The sequence below is a fragment of the Mycteria americana genome, chromosome 10 (genome assembly GCF_035582795.1).
Source record: "Mycteria americana isolate JAX WOST 10 ecotype Jacksonville Zoo and Gardens chromosome 10, USCA_MyAme_1.0, whole genome shotgun sequence".
In the NCBI taxonomy this organism is placed as follows: domain Eukaryota; kingdom Metazoa; phylum Chordata; class Aves; order Ciconiiformes; family Ciconiidae; genus Mycteria; species Mycteria americana.
This window is the reverse complement of record NC_134374.1, coordinates 5676831-5699106: the sequence shown is the minus strand read 5'-3', so window position 1 is coordinate 5699106 and position 22276 is coordinate 5676831. Positions and strand designations below refer to the sequence as shown.

Here is a 22276-nt window from a genome sequence, read left to right as displayed (position 1 = left end):
GTGTCTCCTGTACTTACTTTCATGTTGACTGTATTACTTTGGGCCTAATTCTGTCCTGATGATGTCAGCAGCTCTTTGATGTTAGCAGAAGTAGGTGGAAGCCCTATGCTAAGGAGATAAAGGCATCTAAAACATCATTTGGTATGTTACTCATTAAATTGCATTCCTTAACTGTAATAAGAAGTCTACATAAAGTAACTAATTTTCTCCACGTTAGCCACGGTTCACCAACAATCTAACTCTTCCAAATCATAACTAGTCAGCAACCTGGTAAAAAGAGGAGCCCTAACCGTGAGTTAGCTGAAATGCGTTGCACTGGTCACTATGTACGGTTTTCTTGATTTCTAGCTCATTTGCAGTAACAGTAGTAGTTGGGCAGACTGTTCCACAGCAGCTCCGCCTATTCTGAGAGTGAGCCTTCACAACATTCAGCTCACAATACACAGTGGAGTTTTTCAGCTCATTTGCTTTCTTGGAAAGTGCTAAAAAAAAAAAACCAACCCAACAAAAAAACCACCACACCCCAAAAAAAACACACACCCCCCCCCCAAGCCCTAAACAAAGAAAAAAAAACACAAAAAAACCCTAAGCCCCAAATAAAAACACCTCCCCCCCCAGGGGGTTCCTTGCTATTCCCAAAGACCTGGAAAAGGAAGCTACAAACCATTGGTAATCTAACCTGTTGGACTGTAGAAGTTGAGTTGTCATTAAAAAGAAACATTCTACACCCATCTTCAGAATTAAACTTTTTTATTTTTGCCATAGAAAGCTCTAAGAACTAATATCAAGTATTGATTAATGAAAAGTAGAACACAAGTTTAAAAAGTATGCTAAGGAAAGACTGTACAACTATATACATTACAGATCTGGCAAAAATGATACATGTTTCCCATGGAACAGTTCCTAGGCAATAGCTGTAGAACCCAATGTTCAGTGTATACAGTCATCAGCTTCTGCATCTTTTTATAAGCTGCATGCCTTAACAGTACAAAATAAATAAGCAGTCAATTGTTATCTCAATATTTGTTTAATTCACATACTGGAATGCTATGGTATGAATCCCCAAAGAAACCATACAGTGAGGATGCAGCCACCATTATCATATTTTGCAGCAGATCCGTTAATGTTTTCATATGCATATAAATGACTGTGAGGTTTGCTACCATACTCTGTTGAAATTTTTATATAAATGCTTTTTCAGATTCAATCTTTTTCTTCCATTACCCCAAAGCCAATTTCTTAATATTTACATAAGGTTTTTCATTAAGTTAAACTGGAAGCTAAGTGTTTACAAAAACAAACAAAAAAACAAATATAAGTGCAATAGCCAGAAATCTAAATATAAAAGCTCATGGCCCCATAAAAAGTTTTAAAAGAATGGATTTAACATGTTTCCAAACCAATAAATACTGGAAGTGGAATAAAAAAATGCTTTACATGACCTCTGGACTTTGGATATCAAAAATCACTTCCAAGGAAAACTGAAGACCCTGAGACACATGCAAGCACGAGTCTTCTAGCAAAAATAGTTACAAAGCCCTAATTTTCCAGTTTTCCTCCAAAAAGAGACCTTTAGTAGGCACAGTTTAATTTAAGGTTTTAAATATATCAGCAGCAAATATTGATAGCCATTACGTTTAATTATTACTGAATGTACACTTTGCAATGTATGCTTAATTCCAGATGTGTCATGTCAATAACAAAAATAACATTGTATTTTTCTTGTCAAAAAGTTCAGGAAGTCTCAATATAGCACGCAGCCAGCTACGTCAGAGCTACCTGTGCTAATACAGGCAATCCATACTTATGTCTTGTGAGGATTACGTTTGACTGCTGAAATGCCATCTCGGATAACATCCAGCCTGTAACATTTGAAAGCGTACCCCATTACATTCAAAGGGGTCTGCAATGTGATCTGAAGATAACCATGTATATCATGTTCTCGGCCTACAAAACAGAAGTGCTGATCATTAACATGCATAAAGTAAACAAATCCTCCTCTTTCTCCCATCGTTACTCATACAGATTTCTGGTACCCTTTTTTATAGCTCAAGTTGTATTTGAACCATTGACCATTTAAATGTCTTTCTGCCTAGAGTACTGTATGTCTAGGTCATAGGATCAAGATGCTTAAAACGTGAAAAAGAAAAGAAAAACCTTTAACTGTAATTTAAGCAATGAAAAGTTACAATAACTAAGTAGTACTATGCACGACAATCCTTCTCAGTCATCTCTAGAACTTGAGCAGTTTTTCATATTACCATTCACAAAAATTCAACAAGTCACTAAATCTGAAATGCTAAACTATGACTCCAGTAAACAGCTGTTTTTCTCAGATCTACTGTTTCCTGTTCAAGTTGGACAGCTAATTTATCTTCTATGTGCCGAAACATGTACCAATTGCAAGGAGAAAAAAAGGACAATATAATAAACCCAAAACTGAAAACAGATGACAACTAGACAACTGCAGAGAAATGATACTTTGGATTATGGTGGGTGGAGGGTATTTTTTGCTTGTTGGTTTAGTCCTCATGCTTCCACACCCTATAAATCGGGGGGAAAAATCCAAATCCCTGTCTCACTTAAAGATCTAGCCAAATAAGCATACAAGATCCCCAGCAGTCTCAGTGCTAAACTGATACAGCACTTAAGCTTATTTCATAGTTTTGAGAAGTACATTTCAAAGCCTTCAGCTAAAAAAAAGTATTACTTTTATTGTAAGTATTACTTTTTTTTTTAAATACCAGACTGAAGCCCTTCTTCTTGAAGAGCAAAAAAGGAACAGCACTTTATTCCAAACTAACTACTGGCATCTTTTCCAGTAGTAAGAAAACCTGATGTTATTCCTCAAGCTTTGAAAAGGCAAAATTATCTCCTTTCTAAGTGTTCTAAGCTTCTTCACTATTGAGCTTCCTGGGTTTTGGGTTGTTTTTTTTTTCCCCATTGCAAAAAGAGTAAAATACAATGGTCCAGACACTGAATACTCTGCTCACCATACTGCCAAGTGGAAGTAAAGTTTGTTCAAGCTAGCCCTAACTGAGTATCTCTTGTTGGCAAGACTATCTCCATGAAGACAGATAATTCATAGTGCTTGTAAAAGCAGAACTAAGATGCTAGTGGAAAAATGCACTACTCCGAAGTACTGGGTCAGTTATTTTGAACCCTTGCAGTAATGCATTGTTCACAAAAATAAATATGAGTTGTGGGTTTGTTTTTTCAAAAATGGTTCCATATTCAAGAGACTACAATGAAAAAATCTTACTGTTTTCTTGGTTAACGTCTAAACACGATTCAGCATTAAAGTGCTAACATGAAAGAAAGGGTTTACATAGTAAGTATGGGTACAGGAAATACCTCAATTACTTTAGAAGAAAGATTTCTAGCTCTTTAGAAGAAATTGTACATTTTCAAGTACAACTCCCCACGTTTTGATCAAAATTAACATACCAGAAGACACTGCCAGCTCCTTGGAAATTTCTTATGCTCTATTCAAGTACACTTTCAGATGAATCGCTTCCACAAATCACTTACAGCTACTAATGATCCATCTAAGTGCTACCATTTGATGACTTGGTAGAACAAGTTAACTTGTTTACAGTTCATTTAAAACACCTGCAATATTTCTGCACTGAATCCTTTTTCCAGCATTTAATGCTTTTTCAGTAAGATTCCGGTATTACAAACTCAAATTCAGTACTTCCCTCGGATGGATTTTGTTTAAAAATTGCTTCATTTCCCTGTGGAATGAAAATGTCATCCCAGGTAATCTGTTTGGCTGGAGGGTTAGATGTTGTTCCTTCAGTGCCATCCTTTCCTGTGCCAACACGATAAACAATTCCACCCTCATTTATTACTGGTATACTGCTTGAGTGATCAGTAATGTATGCATACTGTCTGATCTGCAAAGACCTGCAAGGATGCAACCGATAAAGCTTGGTATCTCCAGAAGGGTCTTGGCTATGAACGGATCTTATGTGGGAGGCCGTAATTTGGTAGTTGATGAAAGATTTGCCACACGTCAAGCACTGGTACCTTCGCTCACCAGTGTGGTGAATTTCATGCTTCGTACGGTATTCTGCAAGAGGAAACACTTTGTCACAGTATCGACATGGATACTTCTTCTCCCAGGAATGAACGTTAAAATGTCTCCGTAAACTCGTCAGACAAGCATATGATCTCTTACACACAATACAAATGTAATAGACTCTTCCATCCACTATGAGCTCGTAATGGTCATCGTGCTTTACTTTCATGCGTTTCCTGTTTGGAGATTCACCACCAGACGTTCTAGGCGTTTCATCTACCTTGGCTTCGCCTTCCTCAGAATCACCCTTTACAGGAATTACTATGTCGTATGTATCCTCACCAATATTTGCATAAACCTTACAGCCTGTGGATAGGCCTTCTATTTCAGTTGCTGTATCTAATGTTATGATTTTCTGCCCTTCTGCCACATGCTTTGATGCTACACCTGCACTGAATTCCTTGTTGTTTCCAGTAAGGACATCTGAGATTTTTATTTTAAATTCTCCAGGTTTAGAAAATGGCTCTTGTGAAAATGTAACAACCTGTTTCTTCTGTACACCTGATCCTTCAGTGGTTGCTGCTTTGGGTACAGAAGGTTGCTGAACCAAAGAGCTACTGCTGACTGAACCAGGACTAGAGGAGCTAATGATATCGACATCATCTTCAACAACCTCTTCATCATCAACAGCAGTTGTTTCCACTTCAGTTAAGGAGCCGTTATTAGATGGCTGCTGGTTCTCCTCAAGTAAATTAATTGTAGGGGTCACATGTGTTTGATGCGAGGAGCTGGCACTGAGCGATGCGTTAAGTAGAGGCTTATTTAGCACAATGATATTAGGAGTCAAATGCTGCGGTGTTGCAGAGACAAGTGATTCGGCGTTTGATTGTGTTTGGTTTGGGCTTAGCTGACTGGCAGACGACGTGAGTTTTTGAGCTGCTGTGGTGCTTGTCAAATGGGGAGAGCCACCACTGCCACATGATTTTTGGTCAGAAACTCCAGCTGGACTTGAGCAAGGCTGGTTCTGGGTTGCAGCATTCGTATCTTTAGTACATTCTTTTGGAGGAACAATCTCAGAGCAAAAAATTACATCATCGTCCTCATCGTCTGAATCACTCACTGTAATTTTTGTAGTCTCATATTCTATGCCATGTAAGGAGAACGATTGTGTTATAACAGGCATCCCATCCGTTACCTCTTGACTCTCTGGCCTTACTACAGGTACTTGTGTTTCAGCATCCTTTTGACCTGGACTAGAAGTTGAAGGTTCTGAAGCACTGTCTTTGACCTTGCTTGGCATGTTTTTTCCTTCAGACGGAGCTATGCCCAGATCAGCTATGAATTTAACACCCAGCTGTTGCCCTGATTTAATCAGTTCATCAAGTAAATCGGATCGAATGCTGATTATTTTGGAACTATAAATATAGTTAAGAATTTCTGCAAAAATTTCTGCTCTTACAAAGCTCAGTTCAACCACTTGCCCAGCGACTGAGAAAAGCTGGTGAAAATATGTGCTTGAGGCCGAAAGGATGTTTCTGTGAGCTCGAAATTTCCGGTCCTCCACGATGACAGTAACGTCACAAAAAAGTCCATGGCCACGTTGTTCATTCAAAGACTGAAGCAGCACACTAGAATACTGCGTGTCTGTTGCAGAAATCAGTTTTTTCCCCTCCATTCCTACAAAGAGAACGTAAAAGGCATCAAATTAGTAAAAATACAGATTTATGGTTTTAACTGCATGACAACGTTCCCACATTTACTGTTTATTCTTTCTTTTGAAAAAAACAATCATCCAAGACACTATTCATAAGCTTATATGCTATAGCACTTTGCAAATTTGTTTCTTACTGTTATTTGTCCCTTCACCTTCTACTCCAGGTGTGTGCAATTCTGAAGATACCCTCTATTCTTACAAGGGGAAGAACAGAGAAGCAACTGCTTATCTGATTCAACAGCAAATAAGGTAAATTTGAAAACCAAGAAGATGCAAGATTCAGGTCCCTCAAAAGGCTTTAAACGTTATTAGAGATTTCTTTTTATTTGTGAAAATATTCCATAAATTGTTATGAGAAAGCCCAATAACACCCAGGTTATTAACAGGCCAGACAACATCTGTGCATCCGTATATTACCACTCAACTGAGGTTCATGAAAATGCTATTGATACTTCAATTCCTTGCCCAGAAAAAGAAACTTTTTTTTTTAACCCCTCCTCATACATTCGCAAGGTTGCTTTGTGTTTGAAACCAAAACACTGAGGCAGCACGGTAACAAAAAAGATCTGTAAAGTCAAACTAATCCATCTATCGGCACTTCCGATTCGATGCCCCCCCAACGAGATGCAAACGAGAACATCAAGATACGCGAACAGCGAGTTAAAGGCTGCAAGTCCTTAATTTTGCTCGTAAAACTTCACTTCCCCGCGCCTGGAAGGGCAGGACGCGATGAAGAGGCCGAGACCCCGCGCCGCCGAGCGCCAGCCGCCCGCGCCGCCGTGCCGAGACGGCCGCGGGACTGCAGCCGCGGCTAGCGCACACCCCGCTCTCCTCAAGGCCAACCGCTCGGCTCCCCCCGCAGCCCCCGGCGAAGTTTACCATGAAAACGAGGGTTTCGAGCCAAAGACGCCGCCGCCGCGGGGAGGGCACCGTCGCGGGAGGTGCTTCGCGGGCGGCCGCCGGGCCCCGCCGCGGGCTTCCCGGGCGGTGCGGCAGGGGCCGGCCGGCCCCCCCCCTCGGCCAGACGGAGCGGGGGCGGCGCTGACAGGCAGCGGGCCCGGGAGCGGCCCGGCGGCGGCAGCCGGAGCTGACGGACGGGCCCCTCCGCCGCCTCCGCGCAGCCAGGCCGTGCCTGCCGCCGCCGCTTCCTGCTCGAGGGGAGGCGAGCGGAGCCGACCGCCACCGGCGGCGGGAGGGGGAAGGCAGCCCGCGGCGCGGAGGAGGAAGGCGAGGCCCCCCCCCCCCGTTACCTGCGCTCCGGCCGCCAGCACCCGCCGCCCTTCCCCGCACAACGGGCACCGGCCGCCGCCGCTGCTCGGGCTCGGGCGCCGCCCCCGCTGCGCGGCCGCCAGGGGGCGCTGCACCACGCTGCCCTCCCTTGCGGGCCGCCGCGCTCCGCCTCACCCTTCGGCTCCCTGACCCGAACTGCCTCGGGAATCTTCGCGCGCGCTCGGGGCGGGGCGGGGCGGGGCGGTCCTCCGGCCGCCTGGAGCGGAGGCCGCGGGCTGCGCCGCCCGGGCGTGCTGTGCCGGTGCCTGCCGTGGGCTGCCCCGGGCCGGCCTCCTGCCGAGCCTCCCCCGCCCCGCGGCGTCGGGAGCCCCTGGGCCGCGGTGGCGGCGTAGCGGGCTGAGGTGCTTGGCGGCTGCCAGGAACCCCCGGACACCGCCTGGGGCTGCACCGCCCGGGTCGCCGCAGCCCTCGGCGCCGTCTCCCGCCCCTTCGTGTCGGCGCCTTCAGGTGCACCGAGGGCCGGTTACAGGCCCCGAGGCCCCACGTGTTGGCCCCTGCCGGGGGCAAGGAGCTCGGCACCTTGCCAGCCGCCGGCCCTGCTCTGCTGGAGGCCTTGGGCAGCCGAGGGCCGAGCTCACTGGCCTCACTTCGGCCTTGACCATTCCTGCCTGGCTCCCAGCTATCCCGCTCTCCTTGCCCCAGGCGAAGCCCGCAGTAAGCCCCCCAACACCTGCCTTATGTCTGACCGTGTTGGATAAGGCTGTGGAGACGTGATGGCAGCAGGTTATTTCCCGCAGCGGCTCACTTCCTTCACAGGGGCAGAGACCAGGCCGGCGCTGCTCTGCCAACCACTGACGCAGCTGGCACCTCCGCCCAGCAGCGAGGAAATCTCCTGTAACCTAAACACCCACGCTCGCACTGCAGGATCATTTATTTTGTATTCTTTGCACCACGGTGGCACGCGTTAGACTCCGCTAGGAGCTGTACAGACGTAAGTCCTTTGACAAAATGCGGCTCTTGCCACATTCGACATGTGGTCATCAAAGTGACATACCCACAATGTGGTCTCTTGGAAACTGTCACTGTTCATGAATGCTCAAAGAGCACCAAGATCATAAAAGGTATTTTTCATCTTCAGTTACTGATCTGTTCCTTTTTTTTTTTCTATGAATTTTGTGGACTTGAGCCACAGGGGTTCTTCATTTTTCTTAAGATTCAAAAACATTGCCAGGAACAAATGTCCTATCAAGTTCGACCAAAAACATTAACAGGCCACAGTCACTGGCACAAATGACTGCAGTCATTCACTGCATATATCAGCAACAAAATCAGAGAATCATAGAATCATTGAATCGTTTATGTTGGAAAAGACCTTTAAGATCATCAGGTCCAACTGTTAACCTAACACTACCAAGACCACCACTACACCATGTCCCTAAGCACCACATCTACACATCTTTTAAATACCTCCAGGGATGGTGACTCAACCACTTCCCTGGGCAGCCTGTTCCAGTGCTTGATAACCCTTTCAGGGAAGAAATTTTTCCTAATATCCAGTCTAAACCTCCCCTGGCGCAACTTGAGGCCATTTCCTCTTGTCCTATCACTTGTTACCTGGGAGAAGAGACCGACCCCCACCTCTCTACAACCTCCTTTCAGGTAGTTGTAGAGAGCAATAAGGTCTCCCCTCAGCCTCCTTTTCTCCAGGCTAAACAACTCCAGTTCCCTCAGCTGCTCCTCATCAGACTTCTGCTCCAGACCCTTCACCAGCTTCGTTGCCCTTCTCTGGACACGCTCCAGCACCTCAATGTCTCTCTTGTAGTGAGGGGCCCAAAACTGAACACAGTATTCGAGGTGCGGCCTCACCAGTGCCGAGTACAGGGGCACGATCACTTCCCTAGTCCTGCTGGCCATGCTATTTCTGATACAAGCCAGGATGCCATTGGCCTTCTTGGCCACCTGGGCACACTGCTGGCTCATATTCAGGTGGCTGTCAACCAACACTCCCAGGTCCTTTTCCACCAGGCAGCTTTCCAGCCACTCTTCCCCAAGCCTGTAGCGTTGCATGGGGTTGCTGTGGCCCAAGTGCAGGACCCAGCACTGAGCCTTGTTGAACCTCATACAATTGGCCCCAGCCCATCGATCCAGCCTGTCCAGGTCCCTCTGCAGAGCCTTCCTACCCTCCAGCAGATCAACACTCCCACACAACTTGGTGTCATCTGCAAACTTACTGAGGGTGCACTCGATCCCTTCGTCCAGATCATTGATAAAGATATTAAACAGAACTGGCCCCAATACTGAGCCCTGGGGAACACCACTTGTGACCGGCCACCAACTGGATTTAACTCCATTCACCACCACTCTTTGGGCCCGGCCATCCAGCCAGTTTTTCACCCAGCAAAGAGTACACCTGTCCAAGCCATGAGCAGCCAGTTTCTCCAGGAGAATCCTGTGGAAAACGGTTTTCCGTTTAGTAAAGTCAAAGGCTTTACTAAAGTCCAGGTAAACAACATCCACAGCCTTTCCCTCATCCACTAAGCGGTTCACTTTGTCATAGAAGGAGATCAGGTTGGTCAAGCAGGACCTGTCTTTCATAAACCCATGCTGACTGGGCCTGATCACCTGGTTCTCCTGCCTAGCTATATGAGCCCTTCTAGCAAGAACATCACCTGCCATGCTCCCTGTATTTGTACAGCTCGTAGCAGAAGTGCTTCTTTGAAGTGAGCCTTCAGATCTGAAATGTTACAAAGCCGGTTTCTGTTTATTTATACGTTTTCCCAGAGAGTTGAGCAAAGAAGAATAAATAATAGAAAAGAATAATCAGGGGAAAAGGTAGGCTTTTCTTCCTCAGATAACCCTTCAATTAAGTTTTCTCCTTTGATATAGGTTCTTAGTCATTTTTAAATAGGAGGTTATATCAAATGAAGATAACACTATAATAGTTTTAATTTTTAATGTATAATTCAGTGTTCTTTTTTCTACTCCAAAAATGTCTGATGGTCCAAATTAAACTATTTCTTAGCCTTTCATCCTTTGGCTTTAAGGAGTTTTCTTCTCCTCATTGCCTATCTCATAGAAATGAAATAACTAACAGGAAAATTTACAGATAAAGATGAGCACTGATTTGGAAGGAGCCCTGCTCCTGAAGCATCATCAGTTCTCAATAATCAGGTTTGAACTGCTTTTGCTTAGGCACAGAAATGCTGGCTGGTTTAAAAGATGCTGGTCTAGCTCTGAGAGTTGCACCATCTCCTTGACTTTTACCTTTTTGCAGAAGCTATGGCAACTTCTTATATCAGATATAAAATCTGAACCCCACTGCCACCTTGCCATGGTCAGGGCAGAGCTAATGCTCTGACCAGCTTAATAAATTTTATTGACGCTGCTACGCAGTCCTCCTGCACCTGAATGCAGAATTACAATATGAATATTTTTTTTGTCTAGAATGCACCTCTTAGTTTTGGTTTTGTTTTGTTTTGTTTTTCCTCTTTTATATTTAGATAACCCTAGAAAGTGTTTGGTGATTTGACTCACATAAAAACTTTTACAGTGACAAATTAAAAGAACCATTTTATCTAAGATATTGACAAGAAATGTCTAGAACATAGAAGTAAACGTGGTGTTCTTGGAACTGAAAAAATAGGTAAGAGACACAATAGCAACTTTTATTTTGATGCATAGAAGTGATCCAAAAAATCTCTGGGATGGAGGCTCTGAAAATGCAAAGTTCAAATTTAAAGAAGTGATGTGTAGGCTTTTGTGAGAAGACAAAAAAACCCCTCAATTCAGTAACAAGTTTTCCGTTAAGCAATTTGAAGGGCTCTCTTCTTTTTTAAAAATATAGTTTGTGGGAACATAAAATTCTTTTAAAAGACTTCACAAACCTGAGAGACAAAGAAGTGTTCTCTGTCATGAAAAAATATTTTTTCCATTTAAATAAACTGAATTTGCTAAACAGGACAGTGAATTTCCCCTTAGGGCCTTCAGTAAAATCAAAATTCAACAGCTATCCTAGCTAAGACTACTTTTAGATACATAAATATTTTTTCTGTGGAATTTCAAATAAAACACCACTGTGTGGCAGTGCCCCCCCCCCCCCCCCGGTAAGCCATAAGGAGTGCAGGTCATGGTGGCTGCATCCAGCTTGTGCTGGACTTTGGGGACAGATGGAAGCACAGTGGCCAAGGGCTGGCTGGTGTAGTGACCCAGACGTCTTGCTGGTATGCAAATATGAGACTGTAAGTCAATTAGCTCACTCCATAAATAGTGGACAGCCCGGGGCCCGTTGAGCTCTCCTGCACGGCAGTGGGCTGCGCACCAGGATCTCCCCTTGAGCGGGGACGCCTCTCAAGGCTACAAGGTCGAGAGATTCCTTGCCGCAACAGATCCTCGGTAAGTGACTAATAGCATGCTAAACTTTGTAATCTTGGCTAAGTGATATAAAGGATTGATGGCGCATATATAATCCTTTAGGCATAAACCGTTGACCAAGTCTGGGACTAAGTTTGGACCCAGCCGCACCTCGACTACTCTAAGGGAAGGAGTTCAGAGCGCCAGGGGGTCCTCTCTGAACGCCATGACTCAACGGGAGGGACTCCCTGACAGTTCTGTCTGACCTGTCCTCTATGCAGTAAAGAATCCAGTGTACCTTGCCGTCGAATCTTGTTAAACCACTGTCGCGTTTACCGTTGAACTTTGTTACCTCACTGGTTTATATCGATAAAGTATATTGTTGCTTCTCTCTTGCCAGTGAACGGCACTCTCACTCTATCTGTGACAAATTGGCGTAGTCGGCAGGATGGCATGTAGTATCACCGATTATTTATGGAGGCATGGAGTGAATCCCAGTCCCAACTTCTCAGAAGAGTGGGCTCAATGGCATAACTGGGAAGCCGCTGAAGAGCTGCAAATGAGGACTGCATTAGCACTCAAGGTCGGCCTACTGGCATTGTCTTTACAACTACCTGAAAGGAGGGTGTAGAGAGGTGGGGGTCAGTCTCTTCTCCCAGGTAACAAGTGATAGAACAAAAGGAAATGGCCTCAAGTTGTGCCAGGGGAGGTTTAGACTGGATATTAGGAAATTTTACTTCACTGAAAGGGTTATCAAGCACTGGAACAGGCTGCCCAGGGAAGTGGTTGAGTCACCATCCCTGGAGGTATTTAAAAGACGTTTGGATGAGGTGCTTAGGGACATAGTTTAGTGGTGGTCTTGGTAGTGTTAGGTTTACAGTTGGACTCGATGATCTTAAAGGTCTTTTCCAACCTATACGATTCTGTGATTCTGTCTTGGGTCCTATCCTATCGGAGCATTCCAGAAGTGAGATAACGGTGAAAAGAAGGAGCATGTGTCAGCTGCTCCGGTGCCAGTCCCCAGAGAGGGAGACAACCCCTTCCTCCCCCTTCGGGAGGGACCACGGGGCACGAAGCCAAAAACCAAGCAGTGTCCGGAAGGCAACTGGGCCTGCCTGTCTGGAACGTGGCGGCTTATCAGGTGACGATGGCCCAGACATTTTAATTCCAGTTGGTCCTCAGGGACTAGTTGTCCCCGAGGCTGAGGTTTTTAATAGATACGGGAGCACCCATTTCAATACTAACACAACAAGATGCCGAGAAGCTGGGCGTGCAACCCGGACGGCAAAGGGTTAAGATCACGGGTGTGAGTCTGGACTGCCGAAGGGCCAAGGTCAATTCATGGCTCCCGGGCCAGAAGCAATTAAAGATCACCAGGAAAATACTTGGGGCTCCGATGTTTCACACGGACGGACCCGGCGGCTGCGGCTCCAGCCCCCGCCCCAGCCCGGCAGACACCGGGAGGCCCCGGTGCGGCCCCGGTGCAGCCCTTGGCGCAGGCCCTGCCCGCCCCGAGGCAAAGACCCGCAGCGTACTGCAACACCCCGCGTCTGCTGCGGTCCTGAAGTCACAGCTGACGGGGAGAAACGACAGCCTGCCTCCGGAGCCCACTCCCATACAACCCCCCGGCCCGGCCGGTTCGGAACCAGGCGGGAGGCGGCCCTTGGCAGCCGATTATCGGTGCCTGAGCGCTGACACGGCCCCGCTCACAGCTGCTCCGCCGACCACTGCCAGCTTCACAGCTGCTTTGCAAGCAGCTGCACACCCCATGGATGGTGGCGATAGATGTGGAAGATACGTTCGTTATGGTTCCCTTGAAGGAGGAGGATAAAGAGAAGTTTGCCTTTCACTTGGGAGGGAATACAATGCACCTTTAACAGACTCCCACAGGGGTATAAACATTCACCCGCAACTGCTCATGCTGCACTTGCCGAACGTTTACAGCCTCAATCCCCCAAGGAGTGAAGCTGTACAAGGAGTGAAGCTGTACCAGGACACAGATGATATTCCGATGGGAGGCACTTCCTTCCCCTGAGAAGGTGGGGGAAGCGGCAGCAGCAGTATGGCAAGCACTAAATAAAGCAGAACTTGAGATTCCACCCGGAAAAGGCCAGGGACCAAGTAAAGAAGTACAATTTTTAGGTACTCGGTGGATAGCAGGCAGTGCAGTGATTCTTCCAGATACCTTAAGAAAAATTGAAGAGCTGCAAATGCCCCAATCAAGGAAGGAGTTACAACAATTAATGGGAACTTTAGGATCTTGGAGGAAGCATGTACCTGGATTTTCTATAATTTCCCGTCCATTATACTCACTCTTATGGAAAGGCAAACCCTGGGAGTGGAAATTAGAACATAAAGAAGCGGTCAAAACTCTCACTGAAGAATTAAAAGCATATCAGTCACTGGGACCAGTACACCCCCGCAACCCTATTATAGCCAAATGGGGTTTTGCCAAACACGCTACTTACTGTAACCTGTTCCAAACTGGCCCCGATGGGCCAAAAAGACCTTTATTGTTTGGCACTACCACATTTAAAGAAACAGAACAACAATACTCTGAATGGGAAAAGGGGCTTCTATCTTTAGTCCAAGCAGTTAAACAAGTTGAGAAAATACATCAGGGACAACCTGTGCAAACTAGAGGACCATTTAATTTACTAGGAGCAATCCTAAAGGGGACTGCTCCCCCAGAAGGAGTTGTGCAAAAACCCAGTCAGAAAATGGTATGCTGACCTAACAGGAGTTGCAGAAAATATGCAATTAACTGAAGGACGCAGTAAGGTTTCCAAATTGCAGGCGCCCATAAACACTGACCCTTCAGCATTACAACAACCTTTTAAACCTTCACTCATTCTGGATGCACTGCCCCTCACCGAGGGTACACCAACAGAAAACATTTGGTTTACGGATGCTTCAGCAAAAAGGGTAAACTATAAATGGCAATATAAGGCCGTTGCATTAGATATTACCACTGGCAAACAAGTAATAGAGGAAGTTGAAGGCAGTGCACAAGTAGGAGAAATCAGAGCCGTTGTTTTGGCAGCACAGAATGGAACAAAAATTCTATATGTAGACTCTTATGCTGTGTGGGCCAGTGCCACACAGTGGCTCTGTCAATGGGAAACCTTGAATTGGGAAGTCAACAGATCCCCAGTTTGGAGAAACAAAGAGTGGCAATTATTACTAGATACAGCCGGGAAAACACCTTTCAAGATGGGATGGGTAAAAGCTCATGCTAAGGATAATCAACCAGCCACAAAGTGGAATCAAAAGGTGGATGAGTTAACTAAAATTAGGAAAATCACCTTAAATCCTGAGTGGTACCAATTGGGAGAATGGTTCATCAAAACCTAGGCCACACAGGTAAAGAAGCACTTTACTTTGCTGCACAGAGTAAAGGCTGGCCTATGAACAGGAAAACTTGTGAAACTATTCTTACAGAATGTCCCCAGTGTAGACTGAAATTACAAGCAGATCATCCTGCTAAAGCACCACCTCTACATATCAATGAAGGGAAAACTTTATGGTCTACGTGGCAAATTGATTATATCAAACCGTTCAAATCCTCTGCAGGATATCGATACACGATCGCTAGCCCTTGTTCTTGTGGGGGACTTCAATCTGCCGGATGTCTGCTGGAAATACAATGCAGCAGAGAGGAAACAGTCGAGGAGGTTCCTGGAGCGTGTGGCAGATAACTGCCTGACACAGCTGGTGAGCGAGCCAACGAGGGAAGGTGCCCCGCTGGACCTCTTGTTCACCAACAGAGAAGGACTTGTGAGCCATGTGATGGTTGGAGGCCGTCTTGGGCAGAGTGATCACGAAATGATAGAGTTTTTGATACGTGGTGAAGCGGCGAGGGGGGTCAGCAAAACTGCCACCTTAGACTTCCGGAGGGCGGACTTCGGCCTGTTTAGGAGACTGGTCGAGAGAGTCCCCTGGGAGGCAGCCCTAATGGGCAAAGGAGTCCAGGAAGGCTGGACATTCCTTAAGGAGAAAGTCCTAAAGGCACAAGAGCGGGCTGTCCCCAGGTGCCAAAAGACGAGCCGGCGGGGAAGAAGACCGGCCTGGCTGACTAGAGAGCTCTGGCTCGAACTCAGGAAAAAGAGGAGAGTCTACGACCTCTGGAAGAAGGGGCGGGCAACTCAGGAGGACTACAAAGGTGTAGCAAGGCTGTGCAGGGAGAAAATTAGAAGGGCCAAAGCCAAGCTAGAGCTCAATCTGGCTGCTGCTGTAAAAGACAACAAAAAACACTTCTTCAAATACATTAGCAGCAGAAGGAGAGCTAAGGAGAATCTCCAGCCCCTAGTAGACGGGGGAGGGAACACAGTGACCAAGGATGAGGAAAAGGCTGAGGTACTTAATGCCTTCTTTGCCTCAGTCTTTAATAGCAGGGCCAATTGTTCTCTGGGTACCCAGCCCCTGGAGTCGGAAGGTAGGGACGGGGACCAGAACGGAGCCCCCATAATCCAGGGGGAAATGGTTCGTGACCTGCTGCACCACTTAGACACTCACAAGTCTATGGGGCCTGATGAGATCCACCCGAGAGTACTGAAGGAACTGGCAGATGTGCTCACCAAGCCCCTTTCCATCATTTGCCAGCAGTCCTGGCTAACTGGGGAGGTCCCTGCTGACTGGAGATTAGCAAATGTGACACCCATCTTCAAGAAGGGCCGGAAGGAGGACCCGGGCAACTACAGGCCTGTCAGCCTGACCTTCGTACCAGGAAAGCTGATGGAGCAGATCATCCTGAGTGCTATCACACGGCATGTAGAGAATAACCAAGGGATCAAGCCCAGCCAGCATGGGTTCAGGAAAGGCAGGTCCTGCTTGACCAACCTGATCTCCTTCTACGACAAGGTGACCCGCCCAGTAGATGAGGGAAAGGCTGTGGATGTTGTCTATCTAGATTTCAGAAAAGCCTTTGACACGGTTTCCCACAGCATTCTCCTGGAGAAACTGGCTGCTCATGGCTTAGACGGGTGTACTCTTCGCTGGGTAAAGAACTGGCTGGAAGGCCGGGCCCAAAGGGTGGTGGTGAATGGAGTTTACTCCAGTCGGCGGCCGGTCACAAGCAGTGTTCCCCAGGGCTCGGTGTTGGGGCCAGTTCTGTTTAATATCTTTATCAATGATCTGGACGAAGGGATCGAGTGCACCCTCAGTAAGTTTGCAGATGACACCAAGTTGTGTGGGAGTGTTGATCTGCTGGAGGGTAGGAAGGCTCTGCAGAGGGACCGGGACAGGCTGGATCGATGGGCTGAGGTCAATTGTATGAGGTTTAACAAGGCCAAGTGCAAGGTCCTGCACTTGGGCCACAGCAACCCCATGCAACGCTACAGGCTTGGGGAAGAGTGGCTGGAAAGCTGCCTGGTGGAAAAGGACCTGGGAGTGTTGGTTGACAGCCAGCTGAATATGAGCCCGCAGTGTGCCCAGGCGGCCAAGAAAGCCAATGGCATCCTGGCTTGTATCAGAAATAGCGTGGCCAGCAGGACTAGGGAAGTGATCGTGCCCCTGTACTCGGCACTGGTGAGGCCGCACCTCGAATGCTGTGTTCAGTTTTGGGCCCCTCACTACAAGAGAGACATTGAGGGGCTGGAGCGTGTCCAGAGAAGGGCAACGAAGCTGGTGAAGGGTCTGGAGCACAAGGCTGATGGGGAGCGGCTGAGGGAACTGGGATTGTTTAGCCTGGAGAAAAGGAGGCTGAGGGGAGACCTTATTACTCTCTACAACTACCTGAAAGGAGGTTGTAGAGAGGTGGGGGTCAGTCTCTTCTCCCAGGTAACAAGTGATAGGACGAGAGGAAATGGCCTCAAGTTGCGCCAGGGGAGGTTTAGACTGGATATTAGGAAATTTTACTTCACTGAAAGGGTTATCAAGCACTGGAACAGGCTGCCCAGGGAAGTGGTTGAGTCACCATCCCTGGAGGTATTTAAAAGACATTTGGATGAGGTGCTTAGGGACATGGTATAGTGGTGGTCTTGGTAGTGTTAGGTTTACGGTTGGACTTGATGATCTTAAAGGTCTTTTCCAACCTATACGATTCTGTGATTCTGTGATACATCCTCACAGGAGTGGAAGTAGTCTCCGGCTTGCTTATGACGACTAATTGTCAGAAAGCTGATGGGCGAAATACAGTGTGAGGGCTATTGTTTTGGTTCTCAAATCTACCTACTCCTGAGGGTATCCAAAGTGATCATGGCTCACGTTTTTCATGTAAGGAAGTGCAAGACTGGGCAAAACAAGAGGGAATTAAATGGGTATTCCACACCCCATACTACCCTCAATCAAATGGGATGGTAGAAAGAGCTAATGGCTTATTGAAAAAGAATCTCAAAGCACATAAGGCTCAACGGGATACGCAACTTCCCAAAGTACCCCATCAATTAAATAATCGATACGGGCCTATTGGAAGCCCTGTAAGCCAAGCATTCTTTGTAAAAACTGAGCTTAGCACTCCACTTACTAGGAAAAGCAAATATCCAATGACATTACAGCCAGGGCAGCCTGTGATGGTCAATTTACCATCCATCAGTACTGTGCCCATTACTTTAATTAAACCTCGTGGCCCACTTGCCTGAGAAGTTACCAATAGCAATGGTGCAAAACACAGAACTAATGCATGATGAACTTTTCCTTCTTTTTAATGGGGTAACCTGTTCAGACTCGCCCCACCAAAACAAGTCTCTATTTTCTCTTACAGTACCCCACAGGATGACAAACGGAAATGCTGTGTTCATGTTACTACCTCAAACCCTAACAATGCTCCTTACACCCATTGCGGTCTTCTCTGTTAGCACTAGAACTAAGCAATGGCTCATCTTATATATTGCCTCAGTGGGAAAGAATTAACGAAAGGCACCACCAATTGATTGTGGAGGCACTTGGTGCAGTCCAGAATAATGTTTTGCTAGCTCTTAGTTGTATCCAGGCTCAATTATGGATGCAATCGATGGTAGCAGCAATTATAAGAGAAGGTGAAGAGGGCACCTTACCCACTGAAATTCAAAAGGTAATTTGGGATAATGCAACTAAATTGGAGAAAGAATTCCAATCCTGGTGGTATTTAGTCAATTCACTATGACCCCATCAACAATAAGGCCACAGCTTTTGTCTTAACAGTACACAATGTTTCGGTATACACCATATACCCAATCATTCCGTTAGGATTAAATCACAATGGAACTACATCCATTAGAACATATAGCGTGGGGCCAATTAAACAGAAGCAAATGGCAAACTGTTGATGATAACACATGCGTTGTACAGGAACAACAAGGATTGATTTGTGAGAGTAACACCATCAAAGCCCAAGACATTTGTCTTGACACTGAACAAAATGTTTGTCATCTTGAAATACAACCCGATGAAGCCCCTGAAACTGTATTTGTATATATCAGAAAAGGATGTCTTTGTGCGAGAACCCTTTGTGATTTTATATTTGTAGACAACATTACTGTAGATACAAGCAATCGCTCAAATATTTGTGTTTGTAACTTTACTAAAGTTGTGGGATGCGACTTTATTCAGCTTCTGTTATGTCTTATCAATTGTTACAATCGAATTATACATTAAGTCAAGATTTATTGCCTACCTCCATCGGAATGAATCTTACATTGGTAAAGAAACGTTACAACACGATGACCTGTGTCAACTGCTAGAACGCGTCCGAACCAATGGACACAAAACTCGAATCACTGTTCATCATGATACAGAAGGGATACACCATGTCTTGGACAAAATTAAGAAGGATGGAGAACACCATTGGTGGGAAGCTCTTCTTGGATGGTCACCAACAGCAACGGGAGTGTTTAATCTTATGCTTCACCTAGTTGTGATTTTACTAACTCTAATATGTCTATTGCTTATAATTATATTGTATATAAAAGCTTGGTACATGATAAAACAAATAACCCAACTTCAACCATCCAAAACATACAAATTAACACATAACAAACAGCAGTGCTTCACTGTCTACTTACCATGGATCTGTAAGCGCACAAACTATCAATATACTATTTATGGCACAGAGGCAAGAGGTGACCCTGCCACCACTCTGAAGGTAAGATTAATTGACTGTAGTCACAGGGTGGAGCGTGGCGGTGTGCTTCCCCCGCCACGTAAGCCGTAAGGAGTGTGGGTTGTGGTGGCTGCATCCAGCTTGTGCTGGACTTTGGGGACAGATGGAAGCACAGTGGCCAAGGGCTGGCTGGTGTAGTGACCCAGACGTCTTGCTGGTATGCAAATATGAGACTGTAAGTCAATTAGCTCACTCCATAAATAGTGGACAGCCCGGGGCCCGTTGAGCTCTCCTGCACGGCAGTGGGCTGCGCACCAGGATCTCCCCTTGAGCGGGGACGCCTCTCAAGGCTACAAGGTCGAGAGATTCCTTGCCGCAACAGATCCTCGGTAAGGGACTAATAGCATGCTAAACTTTGTAATCTTGGCTAAGTGATATAAAGGATTGATGGCGCATATATAATCCTTTAGGTATAAACCGTTGACCAAGTCTGGGACTAAGTTTGGACCCAGCCGCACCTTGACTACTCTAAGGGAAGGAGTTCAGAGCGCCAGGGGGTCCTCTCTGAACGCCATGACTCAACGGGAGGGACTCCCTGACAGTTCTGTCTGACCTGTCCTCTATGCAGTAAAGAATCCAGCGTACCTTGCCGTCGAATCTTGTTAAACAACTGTCACATTTACTGTTGAACTTTGTTACCTCACTGGTTTATATCGATAAAGTATATCGTTGCTTCTCTCTTGCCAGTGAACGCCACTCTCACTCTATCTGCGAGACTGCTTCTGAAGGACTCTAAAATGCTAATTTCCACCATTTGTGCTTTGAGGAATTTTCAGAGAGTATTTTTCCTGTCAATCCCATTATATAAAGCCTCATATAACTGAATTTAAAGTCCAGTGATAACTTTTTATTGACATTAGTTGTTGTTGTAGATGCTGTTACCTGTTGTATATATGGGCATTGTATAACCTGCGTAGAAAAATACTTCAAATGACGTTACGATACCAAGTAACAGAGGTGCAGAGTGCTCTTGAGAGGTAGATGTTTTAGTCACCATTTTGCCAAGACAGACCCTCAGGTGCAGATGTGAGTGGCCTTATCACGAGAGCTGCCTCAGCGCAACCAAAGGCTGGCAGCCAGCTGTGCCGAGCGCTGCAGTGCTCAGAGCCTCTGAACCCCCCTGGCTGTCCGCCCCTCAGCCAGCCCGCGTCAGCACACGGTAAACCCAGGCTCCAGTGCCCAGCACGCTGCCGCCGGACACATTTCAGGGTCTTCCACCCTTCTCTGGGGCTAGCCCTGAGCCTTGGCTGTGGGGGATCCCGGGGGAGAAGCTAGGGAGGGACACGTGCCCTCATGAAGGCCTCAGGGGTACATTTACTTGCCACGTGGATGGGTCCCTACGTTACGTGTCTGGCCCAGCAGCTTCCATCTCTCTCATGGGTTGGTGACATGACCTCATGTAACCAGTGCTGGGAGTACATAGTGGCCTGGACTTCTTCCTGGGGACATCTGACTTCACGGACCACAGGGGTAAACGAACGCGGGCAGCCCGTGAGGAGAGCGGGGATGCGGGCTGCCAAGTCTCGGGATCAGCCTAGGTTTCAGGTTCTTCCTGAGACTGGAAGCTCAGAGAGACAAAGTGACTGAGCTTTAATTCATGCAGTATGGATTCAGCTGGCAAAAACACAGCCACTGCAGACTGCCAGCTGTCTCATTCAAATGACCCTACCGCCGATCAGAACAACAGCCTTTTAAACGATAGCCTTATCTAGTTTAATTAGGCAAGCAGTAGTCCCTGATATTCAAAATATTCACAAAGCCTCACAGCAAGGAGATACCAGGCTGTCCTCGGGCAGCCAGAGGATGCGGTAACACCATACACACATGCAAAGCTCTGGCAACATCTTTGCCATCCCCGTTCTGCATGGAGTTACATGCACCCAAGATAATACCCAATTTAAACAGGCTTCCACCTTCTCACAGACTTTTTTACGCTGCTTATGATAGCTTTGGGAACTGAAAGAGGGTTTAATTTGTGAAAAGGAGACTGACATACTCAGACATCTTTTCTGGATGGCATAAACCAGCGTGGGCTTTCCGGGATGGAGCGGCCGTCTGGAACGCCCCGTTTACGCCGAGCTTACCGGAGCCCAGCCACGTTAGGCCTCACTTCCCAGGGCAGAGCAGAAACTCGGGTTTTTCACCAGAGCACGGCTGCAAGGTGCTCGAACCTGCAGCCGAAGGGGAAGGACGCTCGCAGGAGGAGGACAGCGAGCGGCTCATCTTAATTTGTACAATTTTCTCCCCACGCCGCTGCTGTTCCGGGTGCTTCTCCCGTGCTGCCGCCGAGACCGGCGGCCGGCACCACGACGGCCCGGTCCGGGAGGTGCCGCGCTTCGTAATTTGCAAAACTCGGCCGTGAAGGTGCCGGGCGGCGCCGGGCCCCGCTGCCCGGGGAAGGGGGAGCCCCGGCGCCCGCAGCCCCGCGGGGCCCGGGGGAGGGCGAGTAACGGGGACTCCCCGCCTTGCCCCCGGCGGAGGGGCCGGGCCGGGCCGCGGGCGGCGGGGGCGGGCCGTGAGCTGTCCGCCGGGCAGTGCTGCTCCCGGGCCGCCCTGGACAGCTCCCGGCCGCGGCCCCGCGCCCGGCTCCCCGCCGGCGCCCGCGGAGCGGGGCGGGGACGGGCCTGCGCCGCCGCCGCCGCCCGCCGCCGCCCCCCGCCCCCGGGGCGCGGCCCCACCACCCGCCGCCGCCCGCGCCGCCTTACCTGGCGCCGGCGCTGCCCGCACGTCCATGCTGCCGGGGGGCCGCGGCGGGGCTGGCCCGCCGCCGGCAGCGCAAAGGGAGCCACCGCCGGGAACGCCGTTCCGTGGCGCCGTGTTGCCGCACGGGCGGGTGGGGAGGTGCGCCCCGCGGGCGGGGCTGCCCCGCTTCCGCCCCGCC

At 47.7% G+C, this 22276-nt stretch overlaps 1 protein-coding gene across 4 annotated transcripts; it reads right to left on the bottom strand.

Annotated features, from left to right (window-relative positions):
- Positions 1–733: 733 nt before the first annotated feature.
- ZBTB33 (zinc finger and BTB domain containing 33) lies at positions 734–22272 on the bottom strand. Of its 4 annotated transcripts, XR_012777283.1 has the most exons (3): positions 22101–22272; positions 3448–5701; positions 734–1947 (listed from the first exon to the last, which is right to left on the bottom strand). XR_012777283.1 is itself a non-coding variant. In XM_075513073.1 (2 exons), the coding sequence occupies exons 1-2, from the start codon at positions 22126–22128 to the stop codon at positions 3660–3662; spliced, it is 2070 nt and encodes a 689-aa protein (XP_075369188.1). In that variant the 5' UTR covers positions 22129–22272; the 3' UTR covers positions 734–3659. The 4 variants fall into 4 exon arrangements, 3 of the variants coding, with proteins under 3 accessions (XP_075369188.1, XP_075369189.1, XP_075369190.1); XM_075513073.1 differs by having other exon boundaries at positions 734–5701; XM_075513074.1 differs by lacking the exon at positions 22101–22272 and adding an exon at positions 6618–7148 and having other exon boundaries at positions 734–5701.
- Positions 22273–22276: the final 4 nt, after the last annotated feature.